Source organism: Ipomoea triloba, chromosome 7 (assembly GCF_003576645.1).
Source record: "Ipomoea triloba cultivar NCNSP0323 chromosome 7, ASM357664v1".
Classification (NCBI taxonomy): Eukaryota; Viridiplantae; Streptophyta; class Magnoliopsida; order Solanales; family Convolvulaceae; genus Ipomoea; species Ipomoea triloba.
In genome coordinates, this window is record NC_044922.1 from 13,249,823 (window position 1) to 13,262,294 (window position 12,472).

General features: G+C 48.1%; 1 protein-coding gene across 1 annotated transcript; it reads right to left on the minus strand.

The window, feature by feature from the left end:
* Positions 1-10,386: 10,386 nt before the first annotated feature.
* On the minus strand, positions 10,387-12,465 carry LOC116024169. The gene has a single exon (XM_031265069.1). It carries the CDS (start codon positions 12,463-12,465, stop codon positions 10,387-10,389), a length of 2,079 nt encoding a protein of 692 aa, XP_031120929.1.
* Between the last annotated feature and the right edge of the window lie 7 nt (positions 12,466-12,472).

Here is a 12,472-nt window from a genome sequence, read left to right on the forward strand (position 1 = left end):
AGGACTTCTTGAACACCGAGCTTCTTGACGCCATTCAGATTGCTAGTAGAGTTGCTTGTTGAGTTGATCAATAGTGAAGAGATGAGAGGTAGAGATGTCCCATTGGGCGTGCCAAAATCTGTAAACAAGAAAATGTGAAAAGTATATATATATGAATTTCAAAAGGTGCGCGGGTACAAAATCTCTATCAAGGAAATCCTCTGATTCTCCGCTTAGTTGACTTGACTTGAAACTTTGGCTGAAGGGCCTCCGGAATGCGGCTTGTTCTTCAAAGAAGGGCCTCCGGAATGCGGCTTGTTCTTCAAAGAAGGGCTTTGTTGGTTGATCTTCGTTGAAGGGCCCCCGGACTCAAATTGGTTTGATCTTCAGTCCCACTTTAGCTTGACTTGATCACTTGAATTGTTTTGATCTTCAATCCTCTTTTGCCGTATGTATTTCTGCAGGGCTTCTTTATGACTTCTGAAATCTTTACTCTAGAGAGAAGTGGAGCTTCAAGTGATGATTGAGAATGAAATTAATGCCTCTATTTATAGGGGTGAGAATGAGAGACTCCCACCTCATCTAGAACTCTTTGATATTATCTCAAAATTAATAAATAAATATTTGAGATAATATAAGAGTTATCCAAAATGTATTTAGTCACCATAATGTCTAGGTTCATGATCCTATCACAACTATAAGATCTTAAATAATAATATATAATTTGACTAAATCTTTATCAAATAATTAAATTAATTAGGAAAATTACATAACCTAAATTAATTTAATTAATTGATATACAAGTTCAAATAATATGCGGTCCAATATTAATAACCAATTTAATTCCGTCAAAATTTCAGTGTCTACACTAGTTAAGTCTTTGACTTGGTCAAGTTCGAGTCAATTAGAAATTAGATTCTTTAAAATCAAGGAAAATAAATTTGGTCAATTTTTTTTTAAATAAAATGTTATTAGTTGTACTGGTGCAAATGTGCAATAACCGTTTTATTGGTAATATTTAATTTAATATTAATATATAAATTTATATATTTAGAAATTACATTAAAAGTACTATTAAATACTCAAAAAATTAAATTTAAAAGTGATAAGAAAATGTTAAAGGAAAAATAAATAAAGAAAGAAGAGTTAGATTGACTAATGAATATTAAATAGGTCAAGTAAAATGCGACGAGGGAGTAGTAATTTATATTTAGTATAAATAATGCTATTTCCCCTCATTATATTTTATCTTTTAATATTTACTTCTTGACTTAGTAATAATTTTTTTTTATTATTAGTTACCATAAACTGACCAACTCTGCTTCAAAAAATAAATCTAGTTATTAATCGAATATAAAATGAATTAATTGTATATTACCACATAATACGCAGGTGAAAATTAGAAAGTGAAATTAAGTAAAGAATATATCATTACTCTTTTACTATTTAACAACATATAATAAATTTAATTAAAAAGATATTGACAAAAATTGAATATATGAACTTCAGGATTTTCATTATACATTTGGTTTATGAGCTAATGGTTCAGGTTAAATTGGTTAATATTAAGTATTGATGCAAGAGCGAAGGTACATACTATCGTTCATTCATTCGTTTAGGAAATTGGTTGACATGGGGGTGTTTGGTTATTGGCTGCCAAATTTTAGCTTATTTGATCAAGTTTAGTTTTTTGACCAACCAATAAGCTATTTTGAAGTGTTTGGTAAATGGCTTATTGGTCTTGGCTTATTGGGCCAATAAGCTGAAAATTGAAAAGCTATTGAATGTAGCTTTTTGTATCAGCTGGTTGGGAACAATGGGTATATTGACTATTTTATCATTTGAAATCAATGGGATTTACTTTTAAATGGGTGGTGTGTTTGTTATTTTATAATAATAATAATAATAATAATAATAATAATAATAATAATAAACAGGTGATGGGTTTGTCATTTTTAATAATAATAATAATAGAAAATAAATACGTAATAAAAATTGTTTTAGAATACTAGTATAATTTTTTTTTTTTTTTTGGAACAAAGGGAAGGGTGACGCCCCAGAAAGCAGGACAACAAAATCAGTCGCCACGGGCGACCGGACTCCCAATACGATCTCTATAGACAAACTCATCAAGAAGAATACTAGTATAATTTAATAAGAGTTAAATAAACAAAAATAATTAACTTATGTCTTTAAAAAAAAGTATAGATGATATCCAAATTTTATAATTATTTATTAATATATATTTAAAAGTTGAAATAATACAATACACTCATACCCTTAAATGTCATTTTACATTCAATCAGCTACTAGTAAACAGCTAATTTACCAAACAGTTTTTTATAACCAGCAATACAACCAACTGGTCAAACCAGTTAACGCAATCAGCCATCAACTACTAGGTAAATCAACCAGCTATCAGCCGTTTGCCAAACACCCCATAATTAAGTATTACTGCAAGCCTGCAAGAGCGAAGGTACACACTATCCTTCATTCGTTTATTATCTAATGGGTGACGCACGCATGCATGCATTGCTCACCTTTCTGGAACACATGGCTGCTGCTTTGTCTTTTCTCTAAAACTAAATCCTTTCATTAAAGGTAAAAATTAGTGTGATATCATTTCACAAATTTTTATTCATGAATAAATCAGGTTAATATGAAAATATGATACTTATACTGGAATATGTAATGTTAATTAGAAAAAAATATTGATTGAGTTAATACTCAGTTTTGGTCCCTTGACTATTAGGATTTCACAACTTTGGTCTTCGACTTTCAAACTTGCTCAATTTCATCCCAAACTATGTAATTGTTAATTAAAATGATCCTAATCACGAATATTTTAATTTGGACAAAGGACTATTTTAGGTAGAAGTTACATAGTTGGGGATAAAATTAAGCAAGTTTGGAAGTTGATAACCAAAATGATGAAATCATAATAGTCGAGAGACAAAAATAGGTATTAATTCAATGTCTATTACTTATACGCGAAAGTGTAATACTTTTTGGTTAAAGAAAAAGAAGGAAAATTGCAAGTTTGCTCCCTGAGTTTTAATTAAGTTCCGACTCAGTCTCTACGATATGACCGTATCTGAGTTTAGTCCCTCAGTTATTTGCGAAGTGGCGAGTTTAGTCCCTGACTGTTAAATTTGACGAAAAAAACTAAAAACATTTAAAATTTGAGGGGTAAAGTAAGAAATTCATATTTAATTCTCTTTATTATATCAAAATCACTTTCACAACATTAATTTTCATTTCTTAGCCTCTTATTTCAATACTAGTTTTTCTCATGCGCGATGCGCAAAAAATAGGTGCGTCCCAATATTAATATTTTATATTAAAATTTTAAATTTATTTAGATTTTTGATATTTAAATTACTGTAAATAATAATAATAATAATGTAAAATATTTTTATAAATTTTATATTTATATTTTAGAAAATAACTAACATATAACTCCAATATATAATATGTATTGATACCGTATAATACGGAAGAGAATGTTCGTATTAATATATGGTATGGGAAGGAATACTCTAGGTGTGACCGAGCTCCGTGACAGTGGGTCAGCGGCTCCCGGTCTCTTTAGCTGCTGTTCAAGAGGAAAAAGCCAAAAGTCCTCTTCTCTACATTAAATGCGCCTTTTATAGCGGATATGGCCAGGCCTACTTCGGTCGGGCTGCATGCAGGACACGTGGCGGACATGCACCGGTCACGCTATCGGTCCAATGCGCTTACGATAGGTGGATATGAGACCCCCACTTCGAATCCCGCCCGGGTTGCCGCGGCGGCCCGGAGTGTAGTGTACAAGGCTCGGCAGACCGGGAATAGAATCTAAGGGCCTGGCTGAGTCCTTATTCAGAGAGAGAGATCGGGATACGGAGACCGGATTTTAGCCCTATCATCTAGCCCCCCAGCCCGGTCTTTTACGATCGCTGAGGAAAAAGTCCGGGCTGTAAGATCGGATCCGGGTTGCACTATCCATGGTTGATCAACAGAACGGGACAAGGAAAACGTCGTCGGCGGGTGTCGTCAGCCCTAGTGTCCACGTGTCACGTTCGCACGAACCTCGGAACTTGGGCCTAGGCTAGGTCTACGGCGTGGGGAGCCGAACCGTCAGCCCCTTCTTTCTCCCTCTATAAAAGCGTGGTACGTACGGTGTTTTCGGCTTTCACGAACGAGACAAACTCAGAGCCTCTCGAGCTACCTAAACTTCCCGATCTTAGCGTTGTCGACCTCAGCACGTTTTCGAATTTTCTTTGACAGGTAACTCCCTTTGCTTATACTCGTGGATACATTCGTTTTACGATTTCGGGTGATCTCGAGTCCCGGGCTGACCTTAGTAAGACACCTCCTTGTCCTTGCTAGGTACAACCATGAGCGGATCGGATAGTCAAAACCTATCCCACCACAGTTACGGCGACTCGGTCGAAGTCGGATCGTTCACGGTCTCAACTTATGACTCTGACCTCAACGCCATAGACACTTACTCAGAACCCGAGGGCTCAGTCCGGGCTCATAACCAACCGAGGGCTGAGAATGACGAAGCAGACTCTCGGCCCGTTATGGAGCCTCTTTCCATGGAAGCAGGGCCCTCAGGTCGAGGGAAGCCTGCCCCTACGGCCTATGGTAGGGACTGGTTCGCCGGTCTACCAGTCGATTCTACGCCTCCAGTGGCCGCCAGCAGGATCCGATTAGACAGCAGCGGCCTGCGGCGACACACCAGTCTTCTCACTCGCGGGGAGATCGAAGAAGTCTCGGCCCTGTTAACCGGGACTGTTAACTATGAGACCAAACGGTCGTTAGGGAGCATCGTCGACCGAACGAACGGGGACTGGCTCGGGATGCACTTGGATTCCATCAAGGCCCCGTTGACCTTCCCGTTCCACCCCTTTTTGCTGGGTTTCATGAAATACTACGGTGTTTTGCCCGGGCAGATTGCCCCTAATGCCCACCGTACTCTCGCATGCTTCCCACAAATATGTAACCGCCACGGTCTCCCAGCGACTCTAGAGCTTTTCCGGTACCTCTTCTCGGTCCGGCCTCTATCTATCAAGCACGGGGGTGGCGTCCTATGCATACAGTCTCGTGAGCACTTCTGCAAAATTTTACATTTGCCCGAAAACAATAGAGGCTGGAAAAACTGGATCCTGTCGGTCCAATACCCGTGGCCGCTTCCTGTTGACCGAGAGTGGCCAGAGTTCGCGACGGAGCACAAACGACCTAGGAAAAGCCGGGCTCTAGATGACGCGGCCATAAAGATTTCCGCCGAGGAATACGAGTACGAGGTCTTCCGATCTCCCGAGGAATACCTGGAAGCAAACCTCGAGCCCCCCAGATATGATTTGCCCGAGAAGTACACGCCTAAGAGGGCGGTGGTGACGGTTGCCGTCAGACCTCCCCCTCCTGAGGCTGGGTCACGAGGTTTGTAAGACTTACCGATCCGAGGTCGGTTTTACGAAGGTCGGTATACTAAGTCTTTTGTCTTCTCTCCTTTCAGGTGCCATGAGGAGCTTCCCGGTATCAGCTCGTCCGCCTGCACCCGCCAAGAAGATCAGTCTGGGGGCTAAGAAGGCCGAACCCTCGAAGCCTGCGGATCCTACCGGCGAGGCGCCAGTGCCCGTCGGTCTACCTTTGGACACGACCCACCCTGCCGATCTGAACAACGAGCAGGATGCAGCCCGGGCTGCCAAGCGAGGGAAAGAGAAAGAGGTGCCCGAGGTCGAGGAGGTCGCGGTCGTGAAACGTTCCCGTCGCGACGGGTCCGGGTCCACGACACCCGTGATCGACGTGCTCATGAAGCACGGGGACGAATCCTCGGCCGCTCTGCTAACGAGGATCTGCGCCGCGGCTCCTCCTCCGGAGAAGACAAGCGGATGGTCGACCGCTCTAGTGGGAGAGCGCATCGCTCGCGACCTCATCCAGGTATCGCGAAGTGATTAATCGTGTTCTTGTTAGCGTCTACCGGTCCTCTCACCACCTTTCTGTTTTAGATGGCGCACTCGGTCACCGATCTGTATGCCCGGGCCAAGGACGGGGACGAGATCCATCGTCGGGACGTGGCCCCGCTCAAAAGGTCCCTTGCTAAGAGGGAACAGCGGATTAAAGAGCTCGAGGGGAAACTGAAGACAGCTGAAGAGACCGGACGGAGGATCCTAGAGCGGGCGGATTTCGGCGAGAAGGTTTTGACGGATCCCGTCCTCCTGGCTAAGCATATCTACCGAGCGAGGGAGACAGGTGAGGCCGTTCTTGCGGCTATCTCGCGCACGCCGGTCGGGGAGGACTTAATGTACGAGTTCGGGACTTGGGCGTTCAACAGTGGTCGTCGAGCCATGTAGAACGACGTTCGAGCTGCCTTAGAAGTCTCGATCGACGACGACGACCTCCACAGGGTTTTGGCCGTGCTTCCCGAAGAGGTGCCCGACCCTGGTCCGACGCCGTTCTCAACCGTCTCTGAGGGGCAAGTACTACCGGTCTCTTTCACCGACGCTTCCGCTGGACCAACGGCGGAGGATGCGGAAGCCCCCGATGCTGGACCAGCGGCAGAGGGTGCGACGGAGCCTGGGGCCGAGCAGTCGGCCGAACGCCCTTAGACAGTAAACGTGGGAGCCCGGCCTCGTTGTGCCGGGTATTATTTCGTTTTGACGACCTTTGAGTCGTTTCATTTCGAGAGCCCGGCCTCGTTGTGTCGGGCGATACTCTTATCTTAATGGCCTTGGAGCCGCTTTCACTCGTAACATCTTTTGCTTTCTCCTTTTAAACGCTTACTTTTGCATTAAGGTCTGAAGACCGGTAACCGGGCACCTTACTCCTGGGGTGAGCACCTTGCTCTCACCATTAAGGTCCGAAGACCGGTAACCGGGCACCTTACTCCCGGGGTGAGCACCTTGCTCTCACCATTAAGGTCCGAAGACCGGTAACCGGGCACCTTACTCCCGGGGTGAGCACCTTGCTCTCACCATTAAGGTCCGAAGACCGGTAACCGGGCACCTTACTCCCGGGGTGAGCACCTTGCTCTCACCATTAAGGTCCGAAGACCGGTAACCGGGCACCTTACTCCCGGGGTGAGCACCTTGCTCTCACCATTAAACACATTTAACAGGAAAAGTCGACTTGACCGGGCGATACTACATTTCAAACAGAACAGCCTCGCAGGGCGAAAGTAAATTGGGGCACGGAGGCTCCCGAACCTATTACAAACTACTGATAAAAATGGACCAAATGCTGGGAATTCCAAATGCGGTCGACCGGTTTGCCAGTGGTGGTTTCGAGCCGCCAAATGCGGTCGACCGGTTTGCCAGTGGTGGTTTCGAGCCGGTAGGTCCCCGCGACCGGTTTGCCAGTGGTGGTTTCGAGCCGGTAGGTCCCCGATCTCACCACGGCCGAAACGACGTAGGGACCTTCCCAGCTCTGGGCCAATTTCCCGCTCTCTAGCGGTTTGCTGGCCTGTCTCTCTCTCAGCACGTAACTCTCTAGCGGTTTGCTGGCCTGTCTCTCTCTCAGCACGTAATCCCCTACCGGTTTGCTGGCCTGTCTCTCTCTCAGCACGTAATCCCCTACCTGAAAGTAGCGGGGGCGCTCTCTCAGCACGTAATCCCCTACCTGAAAGTAGCGGGGGCGTACTTTAGGGTCGCGGTATGCTTTCAATTTCTTTTGATATTCTTCGACCCTCCGGACTGCGACCTCTCTCCTCTCTTCCACAGAATCCAACCCGGTGATTATTAAGGAGTCATTGCCGTTCTCATCATAGCTCCGCTCTCTAGAGGTCGGTATCCACGCTTCCACTGGTAGGCGGGCTTCGGCGCCATAAACTAGTGCGAAAGGCGTTTCCTTTGTGGCCTCCCGGGGCGTAGTCCGGTACGACCACAAGATGTACGGGAGCTCGTCTGCCCAGCTTCGTCCGGCCGAGTGCAACTTCTTTTTCAGTCCTTCCAGGATGGTTCGGTTCGCATTCTCTACTTGACCGTTCCCTTGAGGATATGCTACGGAAGAACGGAGCGACCTGGTGCCCACCGTTGCTAAGAAATTTTGGAAATACTCGCTCTCGAACTGTCTTCCGTTGTCGGTCACCAACTGAACTGGAACTCCAAAGCGGGAGATCACGTTTCGCCATATAAACCGAGCGCACTGCTGAGATGTAATCGTCGCTAGTGGTTCGGCCCCTACCCATTTCGAAAAGTAGTCCACAGCAACGATTATGAAGCAGCGTCGACCGGTCAACTGCGGGAAAGGTCCCAAGATGTCTACCCCCCATTTGGAGAATGGTATTGCAGAACTGACCGGATGATAAAAGGTGGCCGGCCTGCCTGGGACTCGAGCGTAAAGTTGACAGGATTCACACGACTTCGCTAGTGCCTCACAGTCTAATTGGATCGATGGCCAATAGTAGCCGATCAGCATTATTCTTCTTGCCAAGGCCCGGCCCCCCTAATGGGCAGAGCAAAGTCCGGAATGCAGCTCGGCCATCACGAGTTTGGCCTCAAAGCGGGTTAGACATCTCATCAGCGGCCCTCCATAAGACCGCCGGTAAAGGCGATTGTCGACTATCTGGAAACGAGGAGCTCACAGCTTTACTTTCCTGGCCCTCTGCTCATTCTCTGGTAAGGTCCCGGTCTCTAAATATGAACGGAGGTCGGTGATCCAATCATCCGTTTCCGCATTGACCGGTATCACGGGAAGCGCATCCACGCAAGCAGTCTGCAGCTCTTCCACCCGGGCGACCTTCGATATATATTCCGGAGCCTCGTGTGATAGTCGGGATAACATGTCCGCATCCGCATTCTCGGCCCGTGGAATGTGCTCGGCTCTGCAAGCGTCGAACGATCCCATAATGGATAAAGCGTAGTCGCGGTACCGGGCTAACCGTTCCCCTTTTGTTTCGAAAGCGCCGGTGACTTGTCCGACGACTAGGGCTGAGTCAGTCCGGATCCTCACATGCCGAGCCCCCAGAGAGCGGGCGCGTCGCAGGCCAGCTATGAAGGCCTCATACTCCGCTTCATTGTTGGTCGGTGAGAAAGCAAGCGACAGGGCGTAGTAAACTTTGAAGCCCTCCGGGCTGGTAAGAACTATACCAGCGCCGGCGCCCTGCTTGCAGCTTGACCCATCTGTTGCAATTTCCCATTCCACCGGGGCATCGTCGGAGGTCACCGGGGTGGTGCTGTCACGTGCTGAACATTCTACGACGAAATCTGCTACGGCTTGTCCTTTGATGGCCGGTCTCGGCGTGTATTCGATTGCGAACTGGGTCAACATCATTGCCCACTTAATTAACCGACCGGAGGAAGTGGTCGTCCGGAGTATGGCCCCTATCGGTTGATCGGTGAGTACCCGGATCACCCGGCCTTGGAAGTATGGCGTTAACTTCTTCGCGGTCGTGTACAACGCGAATACGACCTTCTCCAGCCGGGTATACCGCAGTTCAGGGCCCTGGAGAGCGTGGCTGATGTAATAAACCGGGCGTTGCACCCCTTTAGGGTCGGTTCGGCAGAGCACTGCGCTGATAGCGCGGTCCGATGCGGAGAGATAAATCTGCAACTCTTCACCAGGTTCCGGCCTGGACAACACTATCGGTGAGGCCAAGTACTCTTTCAAACTTTCGAAAGCCCGTTGACACTCATCAGTCCACCTGAAGGCGGATGTCTTCTTCAGTGTCTGGAAGAACGGGTGTGCCCGCTCAGCAAGTTTCGAGAGGAAGCGGCTCAGGGCGGCCAGTCGACCAGTTAGCTGTTGAACTTCTCTAACCGTGGCCGGCGGCCTCATGTCAATTATCGCCTTCACTTTCGCGGGGTTCGGCTCGATTCCTCTCCTTGTCATCATAAACCCGAGAAACTTCCCGGTCTGGACTGCGAAAGTACATTTGGCCTGGTTGAGTCTCAGCCGGTTATATCTCATGATCTCAAAGCTCTGTCTCAGGTCGGACGCGTGGTCATACTTATCTTTACTCTTTACCAGCATGTCATCGATGTAGGCCTCCATCGTTTTACCGATCAGCTCTCCGAACAAGGTGTTCACCATTCTCTGGTAAGTTGCACCGGCATTGCGGAGACCGAACGGCATAACTCGGTAGTAGTATAGACCGTCTGGAGTAATGAATGCTGTCTTGGCTTCGTCCTCTTCGGCCATCATCACCTGGTGATAGCCCTTGAAAGCGTCCATAAAACTTAAGAGCTCTGCTCCTGCGGTCTCGTCGACCATCTGGTGGATACTCGGGAAAGGGAACGGGTCTAGCGGGCACGCCTTGTTGAGGTCCGTATAATCCACGCACATCCTCCAGGCTGGGGGCTTAGGGACGAGAACTACGTTTGCTAACCACTCAGGGTAGTGAACCTCCCGTATGTGTCCGGCCGCTACCAAAGATTTCGTTTCGGAGCGTACGAACTCTCGTCGGTCGGACGCCAGGTGTCTCTACTTCTGCTTGACCGGTCGAGAGCCCGGGCGTACGGCTAACCTATGGCATATTGTCTGGCGGTCGATCCCAGGCATATCTTCCGGTCCCCAGGCCAGGATGTCGGCGTATTCCTGAAGGACGGCGATGATTGCGGTCCGTAAATCTGGCGATAAGGCCGAGCCAATCTTCACAGTACGTTCCGGTCGAGAGTCCGATAGCGGTACCAACTCGACCTCTTCCGACGGTTCGGGACGTTCGACTCGGGCGTCTCCCTTCTTATTGATAGTGTTCACCCGAGACGTGCTGGTATCTTGTTTCTGTACAGCCCGGACATAGCATCGCCTCGCCGATTGAGGGTCTCCTCTGACCGTGCCTACACCTTCCGGAGTCTGGAATTTCATACATAGGTGCGGCATTGATATTATCGCGCCGAGCTGCGATATCCCCGGCCTGCCTAAGATGGCGTTATGAACGCACGCCAAGTCAACGACGACGAACTCCATGGTCACCTGGAGCGCTCTCGGGACGGTCCCAACCTCTACGGGCAGTCGGATGACTCCTTCCGGATAGACCATTGCTCCTGTAAAACCCGAGAGCGGTGTCCTGACAGGCATTAACTGGGACCGATCTAACTGAAGCTTTCGGAAGACGTCTAGGTACATAACATTCACACTCGACCCCGTATCCACCATGACTCTCTGTACGTCGACGCCGTTGATGTCTATGGTTACCACCAACGCTTCGGTCGTGCAGTTGGGGCTGCTCGGCAAGTCATGATTGGTGAACACGATAGGCTCCACTTTCACCCTTTTCTCCGGATTTGACTCATCGACTAGGGCCACGTGTAGATCTCGAGCCCAGTTACGCCGGTTTTCAGCAGTGTCGCCACCTTCCGGTCCTCCGAATATCACATGAATAACTTGTTTTCGAGCGGCTGCCGGAGGTTCCCTATCGAGGTCGGGGTCTTTATCTTTCTTGTCCTTATCTTTTTTGAAATCTTTCCTCCATCCACGCCGGTTCTTCTTCCTCTTTTCGGCGAACTGGGCCAATTCCCCGGTTTGTAGCAGGTCTTCGATCAGACCTTTAAGCACATGACACTCTTCGGTGTCATGTCCCCGATTGTGGTGATACGCACAGTACTTCTCCTTATCCGGTCCATCTCTCGCCGGGGCGGGCAACTGGATCAGATGACAACTTTGGGCGAATTGCAAGACCTCCGCAACCGGCCTGTTCAGCGGGGTGTAAATCGGATTTCCATCGCGATCTTTCTGTCGCAGATTGTTCGGGCGTCGGTCTCTCTGGCCCTGATCCCTCCTCGACCCCCCGGTCTCCATCAACCTCTTAGCTGAGTTCGCCTCCGTGGCCGTAGCGTAAGCCACTACTCTGCGCACAGCGTCTTCGTAGCAGGTCGGCGGCCGGAGTATTAGGTCCTGGTATAGGTTTCCCGCTCTTAGCGAGTTCAACAACAAGTTGGTGGCAGTTACGTCATCTACGGGTTCTATTTCCGACATTTCCTTATTCCATCGCTCGATAAAGACAGAGAGCGGCTCCCCGTCTAACTGTTTGGCGTTTTCCAAATGAGAGAAATGTTTCTTCACGGTCTTGGCCATGGCGAAACGATCGACAAACCTCTGGGCTAGGTCTCGGAAATTCGAGATGGACTCTGGTTCTAGGGTGCGGAACCACTCTGCAGCTCTCCCGGTGAGCGTGGAGTAAAACGCCCTACACATGACGGCCTCGGATACCCCCATCATGAGCATGTTACCATAATAGAGGTTGACATGCTGTTCGGGGTCCGACCTGCCAGCGTACTCTTTGTCTCCAGGAACGCGCAGGTCTATCGGATAAGGCTCACTCATGAGCTTGTGAACGCGCAGGTCTATCGGATAAGGCTCACTCATGAGCTTGTGAACGCGCAGGTCTATCGGATAAGGCTCACTCATGAGCTTGTGCGTAAAGGGGTCTATCGGATAAGGCTCACTCATGAGCTTGTGCGTAAAGGGTGTTCGGAGCAGGTTGCTAGATCGGCCAGTGGGTCGGTCAGTTCCTTCCTCACGCTTCCATCTGTTGAACTCCGCTCGGACTTGATCGAGCATTCCACGC

What these genes read in the sequence shown, in the direction of transcription:
- LOC116024169 (XM_031265069.1), bottom strand. Translation starts at nt 12,465, where the DNA reads ATGCTCGATCAAGTCCGAGCGGAGTTCAACAGATGGAAGCGTGAGGAA.